Raw genomic sequence first — 23,235 nt, 5'->3', positions numbered from 1 at the left:
TGTAACACCAATTGTTCATTGATCACATTTGTTTTAACTACGGTCAAAGGTAAACCACAAACTTGGCTCAACGGCCACACTATGTCTTATTGGTTACATAAATGGCATTTTATCACAGATTACAATAAAAAAGTATTCAATAACATTACCCAGCTAATTGGGATGAAAAGTCTATTTGTTCTTCTATTGTCTATTTATTTCTATAAGTCTATTTATTCTTCTAATTGTATATAAATTTAAAAATACTGTTTAAAGCTCTCACTCCTTAGCTCTGTTAGTGCTTCTCAATTCTATCATTTATATCGCCCTACTATTTCAATCCTAAGTTCCTGAAATTATCTTCAACATTTTCTTGAAAATGCCTCTACTGGCAGTTAAGGATTGAAGAGCTGAAACAGAGAAGACCAGGCGTGACACTGGCTGGGAGGAGCCAGGTGCTCCTCTGAAGGTTTGGCAATGCCTCAGCATTGTTCTCTATAGTCAGCTCTTTCCTCCAAAAAGCACTGGAGAGTCCTGGTCTGTCAAGAAATGCTCACTCAGCACCAAGAAAAATGGGTTCATTTCTGCTTAGAACTAAAACCAGATGCTCAGACCTGGGAATCAATAGAGTAAATATTAATTCACTATAAGAGAAAGAAGGTCCTATATCACCTCCAAGTAAGGAGAAATATCTAGGCCAACAAGTAAAACTGAAGGAAAATTATTTTTTAAAAGAAAGAAAAAGGAGTGACTAATCAATTAGACTGTGAGCGCCTAAAGGGCATAAATGATAAGCACTTAATATGTATTGTCAGTTCAGTAAAACAGTTTAAAAGGAATCAACTTAATTCTTAAAAAATATTCCCCACAGGCTTATTTAAGCCATTTTCAAATTTCAAGAGTTACGCATCTATTTTCCTTACATGCACTGTACCTACCATCCTTCTATCATATAATGGAATGCTTTTGCAGATGTATTTTCCTTCTCGTGATGAAATTTAGCTATCAGAAACATGCCCTGGCCCTTTCATGTTCTTCATCTCATGTAGTGAAGGTAGGAATCATAGGCATCATTTTCTAGGGAAGGACATTGCAAAGTTAAATAACCTGCATAAAGTCACAGGCAGGTGAGTCAGATCTGGATCTGAGCTCTTGCCACTGGACTCCAAGTTCTACATTCCTTCCATCACATTGAACTGCATGCAATTTACAACTTGTTGGCTTCAAGCTTCCCACTCCCACCCAACCCCTCTCCCCAACACACTTCTCAGAAGGGGAAAGTGTACCATGGAGATGTTAATCAAAAGGCCAAGGGCACACAACTAGTGGCACAGCTGGGGCCAGAATTCAGAACTCCAGTGCCCTGCCCACCACACCACATAATGTTCTTCCCCAGATGCCATGTTTTGAAGGTGTGACCCCCTCAAAATTCAAATTGGAAATCCCCAGTGTAGTAGTATTAAAAGCTGGGGCCTTTTAGGAAGTGGTTAAGTCATGAGGGTTCTGTCTCATGGATGGATTAATGCCCTTATAAAAGAAGCTTCAGGCTGGGCGTGGTGGCTCACACCTGCAATTCCAGCACTTTGGGAGTCCAAGGCGGGTGGATCAAGTGAGGTCAGGAGTTCCAGACCAACCTGGCCAAAATGGTGAAACCCCATCTTTACTAAAAATACAAAAATTAGCCAGGCGTAGTGGCAGATGGCTATAGTCCAGCTGCTCAGGAAGCTGAGGCAGGAGAATCACTTGAACCTGGGAGGCAGAGGTTGCAGTGAGCTGAGATAGCACCATTGCTCTCCAGCCAGGGTGACAGAGTGCAACTCCATCTCCAAAAAAAAAAGAAAGCTTTAGAGAAGGTATACACTGTTTTGCCCTTCCACCCCTTCCATGTAAGGACACAGCATTCCTCCTTGCTGGAGGATGCAGCAACAAGGTGCCATCTTGAAAGCAGAGAGCGGCCCTTACCACACACCAAAGCTGGTGCCTCGCTCTTGGGGCCGTCCTAGCCTCCAGAACGGTAAGAAATAAATATCTGTTCTACATAAATTACCCAGTCTGTAGTATTTTGTTACAGCAGTACGAGTGAACTAAGACATCAGGTTTTTAATTTTACACTGTTCTTTTCTCCTGTAGCTATTTCTTTTGTACCTAAACATCTCTTTGGGCTATTTTCTTCAGGTCTTTTTTTCTGTCTCCCCAGCAGACAGAAATGATGAAATATAAAGTCATGAAGCTTTGGCTCCCAGGAAGGATGACATCATCACCTCAGGGCAGTTAATCTATATTTAAACGCAAAGTTTATACATAAGTAAAGAATAAGGAGGCAAGTCCTTTTTTTTCTTAGAAAGATGATTAAAACTAAATTAACAATTATCTAAACATGACATAAATAATTAGAAAATTAAATGCAGTGCAAAATATTTTAATTCCTAATAACACTACTTGCTAAACCAAATCAGCAAGTGTCATATTCTTGCCATAACATACTAACTAACACAGCATATTTTTATCTTGAACAGGACAGTAAGTACAGGTAATACATCAAGAAGCACTACAGTTTTAAAAGTATAAAAAAGATATAAAATGTTTTTAAAAGTTAGTTTTTCCTCATAAGAATTTTTTTTTTTTTTTTTTTTTTTTGAGACAGGGTGTCTCTCTGTTGCCCAGGCTGGAGTACTGTGGATGATCAGAGCTCACTGCAGCCTCAAACCCCTAGGCTCAAGCAGTTCGCCCACTCTCCCAAGTAGCTGGTACTAGACGAATACACAACTACGTTGGCTAATTTTTTGTGTGTGTATAATTCAATTTATATGAAATATTCAGAATAGGCGAACCCATAAACAGAAAGTCAATTGGTGGTTGCTAGGGATGGGGAGGACGGAGGAAATGAAGAGTTCTTGTTTAATGGGTACAGGGTTTCATTTTGGGATAAAAAATGTTTTAGAACTAGACAGAGGCGATGGTTACACAACATTGTGGATTTTCAGTACCAAATGTCACTGAATTGTTCCTTTTAAAATGGTTAACTTTATGTTATGTGAATTTCACCTCAATACAAATAAATAATAAATACATTGCAAGGAAAAATTTGGAAAGAGGCCTATCAAACAAAAAAGTTGTAATGAAAAAGAAAAGACATTAAACATGTTTTTAAACAGGTGGTTTTGGGCATGGAGCTGGTTGATGTTACAAATCCTATCCCATTCATTCACATCAAGCTGTCCAAACCTAGTAACTGGAAAGGTCCCACGATGCTGAGCTCTAAATATCAAACACAAAACTAGAATTCTAGAATTATCTGGTATTTTCCCTTTCCTGAAAATTCCATCTTTAACTGGGGTCTATGGGTTCAAGAGCCATATTTATGAACCAAAATTCAGGACACATACTCTGGTTCAGGGACAATGAATGGTAGGAAGAATATCCAGGATATGTAGCTGTTGAAACTGCAGCCCTCTCAATGACTCTAATACTCAAGAGGTGAAAAGAATCCAGCCCCAGGAGCTTTAGATACAAAAATAGTAACAACCCAACTGAACTTGACTGCATTTAGAAAACATAATTATTTCCAAATCTACTGAGCAGCTTAACAGTCTTCAGTGACGCCTACAGTCACTGGGATTCGAAGACTCCTGCTCCGGGCAGCGCCGGGTCCTTTCATGCCTATGGATTTATCTCGGCTCCTACTTGGACTTCTATGACTACGCCCTTCAGAACGCCCGTTGTACGGGCTAGAAAGTGTGTCTGAGCTCCTCCCTCTGTCCTTATCCCTGGTCTTTTCTTCTCTTGCCTCCCTCCTGCTTGAGGACCTGCGCTGGTGCGTGGTTTCTCCTTCTTCAGCTCCCTCTCTAGGTTCTCTGCCCCACCAGAGCAGGCAGTCCTGGCCTTGGGGAGCTTCCGCCCCTCCCTGGGCACTGACTTCTGAGCACTCTCCGAGTTCTTGCTGCTGTGCTTCTTAGGGCCAGGGTCATCCTTTTCCTTTACTGTCTTGCTTCTGGGTGACGAAGAGGATGGTTGCTCTGCCTGTATCTCCCAGTCAGTTTTCTCTTTTTGTTTTCTTTTTTTCCTTTTTGTCTTTTTTTGCGCTTTTTTGTTGGTTTTTCATCTTCAGAGCTCTCAGACAAACTTGGTGAGGAGGTACGAGCCCCACAGCCCTTCTCCTGGAGCTCTTTGGTCACATCGTCCATTTCTTCTAAGTCCTTAGAACCCTGTAGTTAGACACATGATCCACTCAGATAGTTCTTCCTTTGATCTTGATCCCATTAAAATTGTCAACGGCCAGAATTGTGCTCCTCTGGTCTTCATAGCAGAGGAAATAGAATCCCTTGGATTTCCCAGTCTTCTTGTCCCACATGAGATTAATGTTAACAATCTCTCCATATTGTGAGAACACACAGATGATGTCCCCTTCAGTCAGCTCATAAGGAAGCCCTCCCAGGAAGATCCAGGTGCTGTCCTTGTACTAGGAGTGCTAGGACATGTTATTGGCCACCCCAAGCTGGACCTCTCACTCATTCAGTTCGTTGATCAGCTTCACTTTAGTAAAAGGGTTCACCTCCGTAGGCTCGCGCTCAGCATTCAGGTATCAGTGCCCAGGCAAGGCAGCCTGGTGCATACTCTGGCTAATGTTTTAAATTTCTTGTAGAGGCGGGGTCTTGCTGTCTTGCCCAGGTTGGTCTCAAACTCCTAGCCTTAAGTGATCCTGTTGCCTTGGCCTCCCAGAGTGCTGGGATGACAGCTGTGAGCAATTGCACCTGGCATTCATAAGAAAATTCTAACATTGATTTTCAAGTGTTCATTCTGGGGGTATATGATATTGTCATTATCTCTTGTGGCCAACTAAACGCTTATCATACCAACAGTTATCACTGCTCACACATCCATATTGACACCTGCCTGATTCCCCTCTTCAGCTAATTATCTGAGAACCTTTATCCTTTGGCCAGCAGCTGAGAGATGTGGCTATCCACACCAAGTTGGCAGACTGTTACTAAACATGTGAGGATTAAATCACATTGGTTTTAAAACTTTTCTAATTGTATACCCTTTTTCAAATATAATATTCTTAGATGTGCCTAATAAGTGGAATTTTCCAAAGAAAAGCTTGAGAGGTAGATGGATAATAGCAGAGTCAGTGGGGGAGCTCTGTTGGGTCCCGACTGCTCTTTTGACCTCCCCCCAGACAAGCACAAGGGGGCTTCTCAGAGCACAGTCTGAAAACCACCTTCAGACATTTTCAAAGTATTAATATTTTGTTGAAATTGAAACTGTCTTCCTCACGATATTGGGGAATATACAGGAGAAGAAAGATAGTAAAATATGGGCTAGAGGTGCAAATATCACGTATGCTGACTTAGCATAACTCTTCTCATTTCTTCCTCTGAGATAAGACTCTGACTTTGTGGGGTGGTCAATGCCCTTCCCAGTCATTCTCCAATCATACCTCCTGGGGAACGCAGCTGACTACTTGCCTTTCTTCTGTAGAGTATTACCCTCTGCATTCACACTCTTCCATCATCCTAGAATGCCCTTTACCCTCTTTTCTGCATGGGGAACCCCCCTTCATTATTAGGCCCTAACAATCTCTCCCTGATTCTAAGACTCTTAAACATGCTCCTTCCTCTTACTAAACACACCCACACATGCTCCATGCTCCACCACACACACCATCAATGTCTCTCTTTCTCTTGCTCAGAAGAACAGATGCCTCCTTCATCAATTCTTCATTATTGAACACATCACATTGGTAACTTGGTAATTTTTTTTTTATTTGCTCCATAGATTTATTTTCCCGCCTAGAATATGAGCTCTTCTAGGGCAGGGGCTATCTTTTCCCTCCTTATATACCCAGTAAATAGCACAGTGCCAGGTACATTGTGGTCCCCTAATAAATGTTAACTGAATCATGACAAATCCTTTCTCCCATACTTTAGCTCCAAATGTAAAGGATAAAATAACTATAAACAAAATAAGCCAAATGTTTCAGTTGCAGGCAATTGTTAAGTTACATTCTAAGAGTTTGTTTAAAAATGGGTTCTTTGAAACTCAGAAATTGAATTCTTTAAATGGGAAGCAGACCATCAAAGTCTCTTTGAGCCTATAATATTCTTGAAGAATGGTTTTAACAGCATGATTTCATCTGTACCTAACCAGCATCCATAAAATTGTTTCTGTAGGAAGGCGGAATCCAAGGTCCATTTTGGACACCAGAAATCTATTCAGTGGTGGCTTCGATTTTATATTAGAAAGGACTTAAGGGGAGCAATTATGCATGCAGAGGAAATTGTATTTGTATATACAGTAAATTCTTTTTAAATTGTATGATTACTTTGAGGTGGGGTAACAGGTTAAACATCCTTATGCATTCATTGCCTTTCCTAACACTAATATTGTATGGACTGCCAGAGGTGGCAGCCCTGGTCACCGCTGGTGGAAAAGAAAAGAGCAGAAAGAAGGTGAGAGGAAGGGATTAGAGCAGAGGTTCTCAAAGTGTGTTCCCAGGACCAGCAGTATCATCACGGCTTGGGAACTTGTTAAAAATGCAGTCTTGGGTTCCAACCCAGACTTACTAAATCAAGAATTCTAAGAGTGGGGCTTATCAGAGAAGAAGAAATGAGAACATTTACGCAACCCTGCTTTAACAAGCCTCTCCAGTGATTCTGATGTATGCTAAAGTTTGAGCGAGGTTTTTGGGCACCAATAATCTATTCTTAAAATTCACTTCAACTGCAGAAAATGAGGTACAGATAAAAACATTATGAATGAAAAAGAGAAGGTCCCTTCTAAGCCAACAGTTCTCAATCTTGGCTGCACTGTAATCACTTGGGAGCTTTAAAAAATACTGATGCCTGGGCACCACCCCCAGAGATTCTGATTTAATCAGTCTGGGATTTGGCGTGAGCAATGGGAGTTTTAAAAGCTCCCCAGGTGATTCTAACATGAGGCCATGAATGAGACACCACTGTTCTAAGCCAACTGCTACATAATTATCTTCCAAAGCTGCCAACCTGCTAGGAAACACTGAAACACACACACACACAAACACACACACACACACACACAAATAAAAGGACGAAAAATATGAGGAGTAAGTTCACTTGCTAGTAATTTACATTTCAAGATAATGAAATCTCTAAGGCAGTGATTTAATCATGTATGGGCAGAGGCCGCTTTGGCTCCCAGCAGTTTGGATATTAATGCGGCAGCCATGAAGGGCAGAAGATTATGAAGCTGTGGTCATAGCCTCTATGCTGGTGAGAGAAGACACCTGTGACAACAAGAAGGCACGTCATCTTCGACGCCTACAGAGACTTACTCGGCAAAGTCCAAGTCCATAAATCTCTATGGCTCAGGGATTTAGAAAGCATATACAGCCTGGACATCACCAAGGAAGTAATACCACTGAGGAGTGTTCAATATCAGAACTGTAATGGATTGGAGACAAAATTATCTCTGCATAGATATATTTTTCTGCCCATATCCCTGCTTGGCAAACTCCCTACTTCCTTCTGATCTTTCCTACCAGAAAGTCTGGATTCAACAGTCAAGCACTGTAAGTGGGTCTCACGGTTAGCTCAGTTGGTTGGCCATGTCCTGGACTAACACCAGGTGGCCTTGGGTAAGTGAAGCTGAGATGCCCAGTAATTCTTATACATAATGTATATGTAATTCCATGACTATCTCAAGTGTTCTGAACCTTTGAGAGACAGCGTGAATTTCTTACAAAGTACCCACAATACGAACAGGAAAAAAACATTTCTAAAGTTATTTTCCTGGCATAAAATAGTTTACAAAAAAGGGGATTTCTTTGATTGTTATTTCACCTCTTCCAAGAGCAAATAAGTCTCATATTCCAGCTAATCATGGCTCCCTTTCTCATCCAACCTATAGACTGATATAAGACTACAGGTAGACAGACCACATTTGCATCAGTTCAGACCCTTCTGTCAGCTCAGATTGTTAACTCAACCTTATAGTAAGTTAGAAGAATGACAAAACCAAGCACTAAAATATGATTGTGATAACTAGCTTGGTTATAAACCATGGTTGAGAGGCAGAATCTAATGCCACACTGTTGGGATTCAAGACTTGCCCAATTACTTACGTGGCATTGAACACATATAAAATAGGGATAATAATAGTACCTATCTTGTAGGGTAGTTAGGAGGACTGTGACAAGTTTATTAGTATAACCCTGGCACAGAGTAAGCTCTCAGTAATCTGACCATTTCTGGAGATCAAAATTTTGTTTTATTTTGACCCAACCATTCAATGTATGGAAATCTTTCCTATAGAAATACTCACACAAGAATGTAAGAAGATCTGGTGTTCCCCCTGATTATTTAATTATGAAAGAATTATACTGGTACATATACACCATGGAATTCTATGCAGCCATAAAAAGGAATGAGATCATATCCTTTGCAGGGACACAGATGGAGTTGGAAGACATGATCCTCAGCAAACTAACCCAGGAACAGAAAACCAAATACCACATGTTCTTACTTATAAGTGGGAGCTGACTGATGAGAACACAAGGACACACATAGTGGGGAACACCACACACTGAGGCCTGTCAGGTTGGGGAGAGAGAGCATCAGGAAGAATAGTTAATGGATGCTGGGCTTCATACTTAGGTGACAGGATGATCTGTGTAGCAAACCACCATGGCACACATTTACCTATGTAACAAATCTGCACATCCTGCACATGTAGCCTTGAGCTTTAAAGTTGAAGGAAAAAAAAAAAAAGAATTATAAGTAACTAATGTCCATCAGTAGGGGAAATAGTAAATAAGTTATAGTTTTCTTTTTATATAATGAAATACTATGGAATAAATAAGAAGGTAGGTCCTGTTCAGTACTGAGAATTGGCACAGGGTGGAGGTGAGGAGCCCAAATCTAGAGTCAGACATGAGTCCAGTGCCAGCCTTCTTGTGCACCAGCTGTGCTTCCTTGTGCAAAACAGGGAACTTCCTTAGCTGTAAAATGGGAGGAATGACAGTACTCCCCTGAAGGTTCTATATAGACACTTGTTAAATAGATAAATGCTGACAAGGAAGACAGCCTACATACCTAACTTACTAGTGGTTATACAAGGAAATGGGAGTAATTACTTCCTTTTTGACTTTTTTGTATTGTTTAACATTTTTAAAAATGCATGTCATTTTTCTGTCACCAAATTTTAAAAATAAGCCTGGGCCAGATGCAGTGGCTCACACCTGTAATCCCAATACTTTGGGAGGCCGAGGTGGTAGGATCACTTGAACCAGGAGTTTGAAACCAGCCTGGGCAACATAGGGAGACCCTGTCTCTACCAGAAAAATAAATAAAATAAAATAAAATAAAATAACATAACATAAAATAAAATAAAATAAAACAAAACAAAACAAAATAAATAAAGGCAAATTAGCCAGGCCTGGTGGCACAGGTCTGTAGTACCAGCTACTCAGGAGGCTGAGGTGGGAGGATTGCTTGAGCCTGGATATCAAGGCTGCAGTGAGTCATGACTGTGCTACCATACTCCAACCTGGGCAACAGAGGAAGATCCTGTCTCAAAAGAAAAATAGGCCTAGTTTATTGGCATATGGTCTGATCGAATTACTTGATATGTAACTAAAAGGGTCTCATACTAACAGGAATGTTGGTTATTACCATTTTCATTTTAAGTAATGGGAAAATAAGACACAGACAATGTTAAATGATTTATTAAGTTCAGATATTAAGTTATTTGTAAAATGAAACTAAAATAGAAACAATGCAGTGTAATCTAAAGGACATGAGTTTTGAGGATCAGACAGTGCTAGGTTCAGATTCCTTCTATGCCTCCTAGTGCCTTTCGCATATTATGTAACCTCTCTGAAACTCAGTTTTATTATTTGGACAATGGGGTTAATGGTAATAATAGCTAACATCTATTGAGTGCTTACTACATGGGAAGCATTATAGCAAGAGCTATAAATGTATTATCTCACTTGATCCTCATAAAAACTCTGAGGTACTATCATCCTTGTTTCACAAGAATGAAGGAACTGAGGCACAGAAGGGTTAAAGGAGTCATCCATAGCTAGCAAATAGTGGAGCCACGACTTGAACCCAGGTCGATCAATTTCAGCCATATTTACTTCAGAGGGAGATTATGTGAAGATAGCAAGGCACTCAAGAAATTATTTGCTTTTGTCCCTTTGATTCACTAGAATGTATGGCCTAAAATTTTAATTTTATGTTATAATAAACTTCTAAGGGGTGTGTGATTCTCTTACACAGCTCACGCTAAAGATAACTGACTGCTTGATATACTTGTTTCATTGAGAAGTGGTGGCCCGTACCAGGGCAGGTGACAAGGACAGTGGTTCTCATTCATCTGGGCAGCAGCTTCAGTGCTAATTCTAAACACAGGTGGTGAGAGAGACAGCCAACAGGAAGGGGGAAGGAATCACTGCTGACATGTGCAACTGGGAAGATTGATGGTTTCCCTCTCTCTTTTTCCCCAATGTGTCGGCCTGGGAGCAGAGACGTAGAAGCCGCTGTGCTGAGGACAGTAAAATACACAGCACAGTGTCTGCCTGGCTGCAACACTGATTAATGAGACCAAAATGACACAGAAAACAGGCGGTGCTTCGGAAGGAGAATTCACAGGCATTTCTTTATTTAATCATTTCAACAAAAGCAGTTCCCATAAACTGCCCAGTTTGAACTAGAATTCCCCGTGGTTAGAGCAATGCAGGGGTATATTTGGTGGGATGCGTGAATCAAAGAGTAAGAGTGTAAAGGGAATTTGTAATGAAGTAAATTCACTAATGACCGGCTGGGTACAAACTTAGGAATTCCTCTACTTTCTCTGACTGACCAAAACATTCACAAAGTTCCAAGTAAGATAGTTATTTGCCTACCTAACTTAATGTAGGGATGATATGAGAATGCGTTATCACAAGGAATTGCACCGTTAAAGCACTCTTGCTTTTCAGGACTAGTAGACAGCATCACCAATTCTTCACGTTTTACCATAGCTGCATAATGTATACATTTAAAATGACGTTATCTTTATTAAGGAAATTAATCTAAAAAATTAATTAACATCAAATATTATTTTTAGTACTTACTATCACCTGTCCTACTTCTCATGAGTAGCTCTTCAAACTTAATACTACATCCCAGACTAAATCTACTGACTCATGACCTTCAGGTCAACTCTCCCCTATTCTGCACTGTATTCTCAATTCTGGCTAATGATACAACCATCTACCTAATCTCCTAACCTTAAGATTCATCTCCAACTCCTTCCTTTCCCTTACCAGATTCTGATGGTTCAAATCCTGCCTCCTCCAATTATAGCTATGTGATCTTTGGCAAGTATTTTTGCCTCAGTTTCATCACCTGAAATAAAAATTTTAATAGTACTGATTTATAGGAGAATTGCAAGAATTAAATACATAAAAAGTATTTAGATTGGTGCCTGGCACATAGAAAATACTTAATAAATATTAGCTATCTTCATCATCTAATCAAGTACTAAATCATCAGAAATATTTCTCAATACAATTTCATTTCTCCATCTCCATCAATGTAATCTAAACCACAATCATCTCACCTGTGCTGTTTCAATAGCTTTTTTCAGAGTTTATTCTATACTACTACCTGAACTATCATTTAAAAGTAATGAATCTCCACTGATTCTTCCTTTTTCACAGAGTCAAATCCAAACCCTTAATTTAGTGTATAAAATCCTTCATAATCTGACTTCAAATACATGTAGATTACTGAGACATAGTCAGGGCAATTATCCCCATGAATCAACATTAATTAAGCAAGTGAGAAGTCTTATGAGAAATTCAGGGTTCAAGTTTTACATTTAACATTTTATAACATGCTATTTTTCATTGATTATCCTAACACTAGATTAAGTATCATATTCACCAAAAAACCACTGAGTAATCTTCAGGATCTATAAATTAAAGCCTAAAACGTAAACAAAATGACATGTCATTATTCTAGGGGAAATTAAATGTACTGTACTTCCATTGCTTGGTGTAGTGGGTTGGATTATGTCCCTCCAAAATTCATGTCCACCTAGAACTTCAGAATGTAACCTTATTTGGAAATAGGATCTTCGCAGATGTAATCAGTTAAGATGAGGTCATACTGGATTATAGTGGGCTCTAAATTCAATGACTAGTGTCTTTAAAAGAAGAGAAGACACAGACACATAGAGGGAAGAGGGCCACGTGACAATGGAGGCAGAGACTGGAGTGATACAGCTACAATTCAAGAAAATCCCAAGGATTGCCAAGAGCCACCAGCAGCTAGGAAGAGACAAGGAAGGGTTCTTCCTTCAAGTCTTAAGAAGCATGCCCTGCCAACACCTCAGTGTCAGATTGCTAGCCTCCAGAACTGTGAAAGAATACATTTCTGTTCTTTCAGGCCACCCAGTTTGTGGTATTTTGTTATGGCAGCCTTAGAAAACTATTAACAGCACACTTGACTAATGTCTTAAACTGGTAAGGTAAGTAAGGTCAGTTGTTCAGGATCTGTAATCTGGTTACTATTTCTGTAAGAAATTCACATCCAGGACACTGGCCTTCTCTTCCAAGACTGTGCAAGCCCTGGGGAAATGCAGAGTAGCTCAGGAATGCAGAGTAGAATAAAGGTATTCTGCACTGTTTGTTATGGTGACTGACACAACCGCAACTACAACTGTAGGTAGGTAGTGGTGCTGGGAGGCAGGAAGCATTATTACATAGACCATGTCAAATAAACAAACAGCCATCAACTAAGGGGCTGTAATTATAGATGAATTTGCTGTTACTTTGTTCTGGGATCAAAGTTCTAGGATCACATTTGCATTGATTCCGTAAAATTACTGCACATAGTTGACTTTGCTCCATTTATTTCTTTCATTTAAACAGTAGCTCCTGAAATTTTCATTATGCTGTAATTGCTCACAAAAATGTAAATTTAAACTTAGCAAATACTTATATCCTTTGGTAAAAAATATATATATATATATATAGATTGTATACCATTTTCCAGATGAAGTAGTATGGCATGTGCTATTTCAACTTCCATGATCGATTATTGCTCTCCAAAAGGACTTTTTTTTTCCCTTTGAAATCTTGAGATTGTTTTTTGGCATAATTACCCCAGCCCAAACAGTTTTGAGATATGTGGGGTTTTTTTGTTTTTTTTAAATAAGCAGTAAACTATTTCTTTTACTTTAAAAAAACAATTAAATATGCCTTTAAATTTTCTTTGAAGTTCTTTATAAAAACTTCTTTTCTAAAAAATAAATGTTATTGTGTATATTTAAGATATACAGCATGATATTATGGGATATATACAGATACCAAAAAGGTTACTATAGTAAATTAACATATCCATCATCTTACATAGTTACCGATTTCTTTTGTTTTTATGACAAAAGCAGCTAAATTCTTATTTAGTATCAATCCCAAATACAGTACAATTTTATTACCTATAGTCCTCATGTTGTATTTAGATCTCTAGACTTGTTCATCCTACATATCTACTACTTTGCATCCTCTGACCTACGTCTCTCCATTTCATCCTTTACAAAGAATTCTTGTATGTAATAAAATAACCTCAGAGGAAAAAAGAAAGAAAAATTCAAATTTGCAAACCAGTATCAGCCAATCATTAATTCACCATCCCTCTTTATGTTTAAAAGATTATCTCAGTAATCTCTGGAAGCTCTGAATGACAGTCTATAAGGTTAGGGAACAAATAGTCCTATATATATTAATTTTCTTTTGGAGTTTTTTAAATGATCAATTCCAAATACACAGTACAGGGAAGGTGAAATGAGTAAGAAAAAAAATCATATTTAATTCCCTGTTAACACTAAACTATATTATTCAAAATGTCTTTCAAAATACTTAGCCAGATCACTAAATCTCAGTCACTACCTTAGTTTAAATATTCACTAAGAAAATAGTCAAGCAACAGAAATCCATTGTGAGACACCATCTAGAGCGAAAAGCTACACTGCTATATGTAATTTATTAACTTTGTAGTTTAGTCTCTCAATATTTAGCAAGTTTGTTTAAATATTACCATTCCCATTGGTTTATAGTGACATTAATATAAATCCATAATTTCAAAGTCAACATTCCTTTCACTGTGAACTAAAGACTTCCTTCTTTTCTTTTCTTTTTTTTTTTTTTTTTTTTTTTTTGAGACGGAGTCTCACTCTGTCGCCCAGGCTGGAGTGCAGTGGCGATCTAGGCTCAATGCAACCTCCGCATCCCCCGGCGGCCCCCGGCGCCCCCCGCCGCCCCCGGGTTCAAGGGATTCTCCTGCTTCAGCCTCCCGAGTAGCTGGGATTACAGGCGCCTGCCACCGCGCCCGGCTAATTTTTGTATTTTTAGTAGAGACAGGGTTTCACCATCTTGGCCAGGCCGGTCTTGAACTCCTGACCTTGTGATCCATGCGCCTCAGCCTCCCAAAGTGCTAGGATTACAGCAGCAAGTCACTGCACCCGGCCAGTAGTCCAATATATTTTTGACATACCACACAGCTTACTGCATGTCATATCTTTGAGCCTCTTATACAAGTTTTAAAGAAACTGGCAATCTATATAGAAATGCAGAGAGGGTGTTATCAAGGAAGTGTCAGTATTGGGGGACACTGAAGAGTTTTAAGTTTCTCAAACTTACTGGTAAACCTTAAAATTTGACACAATCGAGTACTTAGTTCTTCCTCTAAAATTTTACCATCACATTGAACCTTCCACTCATGTTTAGTGGCACCATCACAGTTCTAATTTGCACTTGCTCTGTGTGTGTCTGTGTGTCTATATGTTTATAAAATAACTCTACACTCCTAGTCAGTTGTCTTATTGTGCCTAATAAAATTCAAGGACATTTCTTTAATTAAGAGAGCCTTTTGTTTCCTGATTGCTTGCATAAATTGATGGCAATTTTAAAATTGTTATTAAGTTAGCTTATAACGTATTGTTTAATACACTGAGGAAATATTTATTTCACTTGTAAAGTAATGCAGCACCATGGTTTTGTTTCTCTAATGTAAATTATTTCATTTGGAAGAGGAGCATTCTTGTAGTAATCACGTTGTAAATGTAAAGGTCAAAATAATGTTCTTCTTTATATTTTCTTTTTTTTTTTTTTTTAGATGGAGTCTCGCTCTGTCGCCCAGGCTGGAGTGCAGTGGCGCAATCTCGGCTCACTGCAAGCTCCGCCTCCGGGCGCACGCCATTCTGCTGCCTCAGCCTTCCAAGTAGCTGGGACTACAGGCGCCCGCCACCACGCCTGGCTAAATTTTTGTATTTTTAGTAGAGCCGGGGTTTCACCGTGTTAGCCAGGATGGTCTGGATCTCCTGACCTCATGATCCGCCCCGCTCAGTCTCCCAAAGTGCTGGGATTACAGGCGTGAGCCACCGCACCCGGCCTTATTTTGCTTTTCTAACAACTCGAACAAGTTTACTTTATTCACCAGCGAAATATTTACCATGTCCCTTTTGCAGTAAACAATACACTTTCAATTCTGATTTTTATATATTTTATAGCTTTATATGGGTATATTCTACTTTTGCAAATAGGCTTTAAGTCAATAACTTATAATTTTTAATAGTCACCATAAAATCAACACTCACACTCAAACTGTAAAAATTTTAAATGCAATTTACTTACGAGTTTTTGAGACTTCTTCCCCAACTGGAAATTTTTACATGTTGTACATAATTCTTCTCTATAGTACATTTGAACAGATAAAATAATTAGCATAAAGAGAATATAGCTCTTTATACTATATACATATGTATTAAAATATTAAATTGCACCCCATAAATATGTACAATTACAATGTTTCTATTTAAAAAATAAAATAGTGCTCTTATTTTTGACAATTTCAAACACGTGGTTTGAAAATGTATCTTGAAAGTGCATTACTTTTCATCTACTTAGATGACAAATTACTGTACCATGAAAAGTTATTAATGATAAAATACTTGGTACCACAAGTGATACCATTGCTTACCTCAACTGGTAAACTCCTGGACATTTTTGGGAAAAATAACATAGACTTTTGTTTTGCTGTTACTACCAAATAATTATAGTTACTGAGAAAGTAACTGTAAATGCTCATGTCTGGACCATCAAACAGTAAAGGACAGTGAGAAATGTATGTACCAAGTGGAACAGAGCTGTTTTGTGTGGACAGGTGGAACCCCAGTTGGGTAAGAACAATGCTATTGAAATGTCATCAGTTGAGTTATACTGAAGTGATTTTCTTTATTTTCTATCTTGATGAGAAATATGTGATTTTTAAAAAATACTGTAGCAGAAAAAAGAGCCCAATTACCGATCCAATGTTTTATATAACAAAGTATTTTTCAAGTTGTCTCATATTTCTAACAATTTTAACTTTTTTGCTGACCTCCCACCCCACCGGCACTACTGGGTTAATAAGAATCAAGTCTATCTTTTTCAGCCTTTTTCTTCTACCATTCCACTCCATGAACTGTACACTTCTTTTACTTCCATACTCTTGCTAACTTCCAAGACTTTGCACTTGCAATTCTCTCTGCCTGGCATCCCTTTCTTGACCTAACAAATTTCAATATATCTTTTGAGACCCGGTGCAGCTGTTACCACATTTGTGGAGCACTCTACAAATCCCCAGGACAAGATGAGTCACTTGCTCCTGTAAGCAACTACAATGCTTTGTCCTCCCTCTATTATAGCACATAGTTGTACTGTAACTCACTTTTCCTACATGCCCACTACCTTCACCAGCCAGTGAAATCCTCGAGGGAAAGAACCATGCTGTTATCCCTAACACCAACAGGGCAGGGATTCAATATATGCATATGAATGAAGTAGAAATGAATACTACATGAGGCTTATGAAATGCAGGAGCTGAAGTCTCATCTTAAATCCCATGACACTCAGAGTCCTCACGATGGATGAAGATGGAGGCGGGCCATTTGCCAAAATGAGTAGGGAAAATTTTCAAATTATCCCTTCCCAGACTGCCTATCCAAATGCTGGCCATCCTTCAGGTAACAATACCTACAACTATCAGAACAGTAATCCCAGCACTTTGGGAGGCCGAGGCAGGCATATCACGAGGTCAGGAGTTCGAGATCAGCCTGGCCAATATGGTGAAACCCTATCTCTACTAAAAATACAAAAATTAGCCAGACATGGTGGCACGTGCCTGTAGTCCAAGCTACTCGGGAGGCTGAGGCAGAAGAATCGCTTGAACCCAGGAGGTGGAGGTTGCAGTGAGCTGAGATTACGCCACTGCACTCCAACCAGGGCAGCAGAGTAAGACACTGTCTCAAAACAAAACAAAACAAAACAAAAAAATGCCTAATACATTAAAATTAATTTAATAAAACACTCTTAGAATAATAAGTGCTTAAAAGCTACCTCATAAACTATAAAGTTCCTCAACTCTCCTTAAAGTGCAAGCAATCTCACTTTAAAGTTCAGAGTAGATGTTATGTGATAATTTCCTGATATTTATTTTATTTTATTTTATTTTATTATTTTTCTTTTGAGACAGAGTTTAGCTCTTGTTGCCCAGGCTGGAGTGCAATGGCATGATCTCAGCTCACTGCAACCTCCGCCCCTTGGGTTCAAGTGATTCTCCTGCCTCAGCCTCCCAAGTTGCTAGCATTACAGGCACCTGCCACCACGCCCAGCTAACTTTTGTTATTTTTAGCAGAGACAAGGTTTCGCCATGTTGGCCAGGCTGGTCTCGAACTCCTGACCTCAGGTGATGCACCTGCCTTGGCCTTTGAAAGTGCTGGGATTACAGACGTGAGCCACCATGCCTGGCCTTTATTATTATTTTTTAAGACAGAGTCTTGCTCTGTCACCCAGGGTGGAGTGCAATGGCGTGATCTCAGCTCACTGCAACCTTCACCTCGTGGATTCAAGTGATTCTCCTGCCTCAACCTTCCGAGTAGTTGGGATTAGAGGCTCATGCCACCATGTCCGGCTAATTTCTGTATTTTTAGTAGAAACGGGGTTTCACTATGTCCACCACGCTGGTCTTGAGGTCCTGACTTCAGGTGATCTGCCCACCTCAGCCTCCCAAAGTGCTGGGATTACAGGCGTGAGCCACCATGCCCAGCCCTGATATTTATTTTAATAATGTTCTGTGAAAGAGGCATTCACAAGTATATAGGGAAATTCAATATAAATTCAGTTTGGCTTTTGAATAGTTTTGCCCTTAGCTAGAGCATACATTGAACCTGTAATACAGTGTCATTTTCTCTTTTCTGGAAGACAGTACTGCACATACCCCACGAGACACCCAAGAGCACTCCCAATTCAGCAAGGGCTGAAACATAGCACAACACTGCAGGATCAGGATGTTTTGAATTGAGGTAATGGATGGGATTTATGGGAAAACTGAGTGGAAATGTGTTTAGGTTTTTTAATCTCAATCTTTAAAAAGAATGAATTAAGAATCTCAAAATCAGTATCAGATGTATGATGACTTCAATACAACAAAACACATCTTAAAACAAAATATTTTGAAATCGAGTTCCTTTTCTGCTCACCTGCTGCTGCTCTGGTTCAAGGGGGTCACAGTTTCCTTCCACTGCAGAGATTCCTAAGAACCAAAAGCAATATGGAGGAAAACGCTTTGATCTTACTAATGTCTTAAGCAGTAAGGAAGAAACAGCAAACTCCTAATGTCATCTAGTTAGTAGAGGATAAATGTGTGGTTTAGTATCAGAATTATTTCAACTTTCATTAGGAAATAAATTTGGAATAAGCACGAACTTACACTGGAGAAGGGACATGCTCTTCAATAAATAATGCTGGGAAAATTGGAGAGCCACATATTGAAGAATGAAACTGAACCCTTATCTCTTACCATATAGAGAAATCAACTCAAAATAGATTAAAAACTTAAACAAAAGACCTGAAACTATAAAAATACTGGCATAAAACCCAGGAAAACCTCTCCTGGACATTGGTCTAGGCAAAGAATTTATGACTAAGTCCTCAAATGCACAGGCAACAAACCCAAAAATAGACAAATAGGACCTAATTAAACTTAAAAGCTTAATTTTGGTTTAAGAAATAATCAACAGAGTGAATAGACACCTGTTGAATGGGAGAAGATAGCTGCAAACTATTAATCTGACAGGGGACTAATACCCAGAATATACAAAGAACTCAGCTCAACAGCAAAACAAACAAACGAAAAGCAATCCCATTAAAAAGTGGGGAAAGGAAATCAATAGACATTCATCAAAAGAAGACATGAAAATGGCAAACAGGTATTTCAAAAAATCTTCAACATTACTAATCATCAAAGAAATGCAAATTAAAACCACAATGAGATATCATCTTACCCAAATCAGAAAAGGTAGAAAATAATGGATGTTGGTGAGGATGTGGAAAAAAGAGAATTCTTATACACTGCTGGTAGGAATGGAAACTAGTACAGCTGCTGTGGAAAACAGTACAGAGATTTCTTAAGAAACTAAAAATAGAATTAGCATTTGATCCAGCAATCCCACTAGTGGATATCTACCCAAAGAAAAAGAAATCAATATATCAAAGGGATACCTGCACTCGCATGTTTATTGCAGCACTATTCACAATAGCAAAGCTATGGAATCAATCTAAGTGTTCATCAACAGATTCATGGATAAAGAAAATGTGTACATATATACAATGGAATGCTACACAAACATTAAAAAATAAAATAAAACCCTTTCATTTACAGCAATGTGGATAGAACTGGGGGGTTTTTGTTTGTTTTGAGACAGGGTCTCACTGTCACCCAGACTGGAGTGCAGTGGCCTGATCTTGGCTTAATGTAGCTTTGACCTCCCAAGCTCAAGTGATTCACCCACCTCAGCCTCCTGAACAGCCACACCCGGTTAATTTCTGTATTTGTTGTAGAGATGGGATTTTACCATGTTGCCCAGGTTGGTCTCGAACTCCTGGGCTCAAGTGATCCTCCCATCTTGGCGTTCTGAAGTGCTGAGACTATAGGTGTGAGCCACGTTTGGGGCAAGCGAAATAAGCCAGTCACCAAAAGACAAACATCTCATCTTCTTACTCATATGTAGGAGCTAAAATATTTGATCATATGGAAGCAGAGAGTGGAAAGATAGATAACAGAGACTGGGAGGGATGAGTGTGGGTGAGAAGGGAGGATGAAGAGAAGTGGGTTAAAGGGTGCAAACATACAGTTCGATAAAAGGAATACTTTCAATGTTTGGCAGCAGAGTAGGGTGAATATAGTTAACAAAAATGCATTGTACTTGGATGATGGACACCCTAAGTACCCTTACTTGATCACTACATATTATATACATGTAACAAAATTTCACATTATATATTATATACATGTAACAAAACTTCACATGTATGCCATAAATTTGTACAAATAAAAATAAAAATAAAATAAAAATAATATGAGTCATGCTATTCTTTTTTTGAAAGATACTCAAAATGTTTCCCAGTTAACAAATCACATTTTACTAACATTTTTCTCTGCATAATACAGGTGCTTAATATATACTTATTAAATAAATGAGTAAATGATAAAATTTCATAATTACTTTCCTCTTTATCCTCACAGAAAAATAAAAGACTATAAGCCTATTTCTGTTTTCAAGCAGTGTCTGTCCCTGTCCTCTTTTTCATCAAAATCTTTTACTGAAGTAAACCCATACGTGCTCAAATCTGCAATCTTGGTGTTCACTTATGACCTCTAACAGGATTCCTGAACACAAGCTCCCAAGCCTCTCTAACAAACATGCTAGTCATTTCTTCAGTTTTAAATAGGGAGATCTGAATGATCTCAAACTTACTGGAATATTCTGATGAGGACCCAAGAGCAGGAAAGAGCAGGCTCCTTAGGGGCCACTGAAACCACAAATATTCCAGAGCTACTAGCTGCAGAACAATGTGTGCTAGATCTAACAACTCCCCCTTTTTATCTAGCACTGCCAAAATAAAATATTACTGCTACCCTTTATCCTAAGAAAGCTAACACACACGATTTTGGGCTTATAAAAAAGATATCATCTATTGTATCAAGTCCTGTTTACAAACTTTAGACCACTGTGGACTTAGTTTAATGATTACATTTAACTTCACTCAAGCCCTTGTTGGAAGCAGTGGCCGGGGTTGGGGAGGGGGAGCAATAGTTTGATTCAATTAAAATAAAAATACCAAATCCTCATTCATTCATCCAGCCATTTACATTTATTGAGCACTAGCCATGTACCAAACACTGTGTTGAGGAGTGGGAACACAACAGTCATGAAATAGTAAATCCCTTGAGAAGTCTATAGTACAGTCATGATCATGCCAAGCACACCTAATTCATTGTTCTATTTTACTTAGAACTAATTTTAAATCTCCAGTCTGCTTAAGCTCCCAAGAGCTTCTCTCTATTTAACAGGTAACCTCAGGTCTTGCTTTAATGAATTCAGCACATTGTACCAACTTTTCTACTTCGTACTTCCAAATATTTCCACATAGATAACCATCCTCTCCTTGACTTCACAGAAAGGGGTCCCTCTAAGATTAACCCTTTCCCACAGTGCTACTAATTCTATGCTTTCTGTGTTCTTCAGAATATTTCTCTATCAGGTTTTATGCTTTTTCCATCTTTAATCTTTACCTCTTTATCAGATCCTTCAAGTCTTTCCTACTCTATGGAAATATAAAAAGGTTTACCTCCATCTTGGGTCATTTCTCCCTTTCCTACTCTTCCCAAATACTCCTGTAAGAACTTCATACCTGCCACCACCACTTTAACTCCCCATAAGCTACCCTCTACCTTAATCTCTCCACAAATCTGCTTTCTTACCCACAGAATTACTAAAGCTCTTCTAAAATTAAAAAAAATGATTCCTAATCCTTTAATTCAATAGGCTGTTTTTGTCTTGCTGTTCTTCAATGATCTCTTTCAATCTATCAACTGACACTGCTTATTATCATCTACAAAACACTCCCCTCTCATTTTCATGAAGCTACACTGTGTTGTTTGTATTTTACACTCTGATTTCTCTAATTTTGTCTTTGTTGATTCCTCATTTTTTATTCTCACTTAGTAAATGGGGATCTAAAGCAGCAGTTTTCTACTTTTTTTTCTGCTACGACAGGTAATATTCACAGAAAAGACAACAAGAGAGCTTACTTTCTTTATCTGATCTTGTTTAACACTTGTGTCAAAGAATTGCTCATCGAATTGATCAGCTTCAAGGACCATGACTAGTCCATGTTTGTTTGCTTGTCTGTTGGTTGGCTGGTTTTTTTCTTTGTATGTGTGTGTGTGGTTGTTTGTTTCTTTTTCACCAGAGGAGTCTTGCCCTTTCTGTTATCCCTATAAGCCTACAGTAGAGCCAGGTCTGGCGCCCTTGACTTGTTCTTCCCGCATGCAGGGGCTCAGGTTGGTCTCTGGTACCCATTACCTCAGATAGGTGGTAATTCACATCCCAACATTTGGGTTTGGGTCAAGAGCTTTGGGCCTAATCAAGTTTATAAGAGCTAGACATGGGAATATCAGGCCCATATCTATTAGTTAATAATATACTATTTTAATTATCATATGCCACTGCCCCAACAGTTCCTTTAAAAACTCTGGAAAAGGAATCCTGTGGTTTAAAGGAGAATTTGTACTTTAACTTTTTCGTACTGAAACTTCAGGCCATAATGTCATCTTTTTACTCCTCTTCACCATACTAGATTTTTAAAAACTGTCAAATAATTCTGGTAGTTTATATAGTATATATAGTTCAAATAATATTGAACTATATAAAATAAAAGGTAAAAAATTTGTTCTTCCTTCATATTACCCCTAAATAAAGCCATCAACATTAAGACTCAAGTGTATATATCTACACCTTTATTTAAAAATATGAAACAATTTACATATGTAGGGCACATTTTTAAACAAAATTGGGATCATATATTACTCTGCACTTTATTTCTACTTTTCTAATTAAAAGAAAAAATATATATTTATTTTAATTAAAAAGAAAAAAATATTTTCTTTTAATTAAAAAATGTATTATTTTTAATTAGAATCTCACTATATTGCTCAGGTTGGTCTCAAGCTCCTGAGTTCAAGTGATCCTCCCACCTCATATACCCCAAGGGCTGGGATTACAGGCATGAGCCACTGAGCCAGGCTTTATTTCCACTTTCCATATTTCCATATATTTCCATATTTCCATATATTACTCTGCTTTTATTTCCATCTTACAATATACCATAGACATCCTTCCAGGTCA

At 38.6% G+C, this 23,235-nt stretch overlaps 1 protein-coding gene across 12 annotated transcripts in view; it reads right to left on the bottom strand.

Annotated features, from left to right (window-relative positions):
• WARS2 (tryptophanyl tRNA synthetase 2, mitochondrial) overlaps positions 1-23,235 on the bottom strand; it is a 113,480-nt gene that overhangs the window by 50,808 nt on the left and 39,437 nt on the right. For 2 of the 12 annotated variants that reach the window (XM_045364677.2, XM_045364685.2), the window contains exons 2-3: positions 18,526-18,578; positions 15,641-15,698 (exon numbers count right to left, since the gene is read on the bottom strand). The exons of 7 other annotated variants lie outside the window; for them this stretch is intronic. In XM_045364677.2, coding sequence (XP_045220612.1) covers positions 15,641-15,698; positions 18,526-18,578 — 111 coding nt within the window. Of the gene's footprint in view, positions 1-917; positions 4,408-15,640; positions 15,699-18,525; positions 18,579-23,235 lie in introns of those variants that run through there. 3 more of the 12 variants (XM_045364691.2, XM_073998013.1, XM_065547078.2) reach the window with 2 other exon arrangements.

This window comes from Macaca fascicularis, chromosome 1 (assembly GCF_037993035.2).
Source record: "Macaca fascicularis isolate 582-1 chromosome 1, T2T-MFA8v1.1".
NCBI lineage: Eukaryota > Metazoa > Chordata > Mammalia > Primates > Cercopithecidae > Macaca > Macaca fascicularis.
The sequence above is the reverse complement of the archived record's forward strand: the minus strand, read 5'-3'. Positions and strand labels throughout refer to the sequence as shown.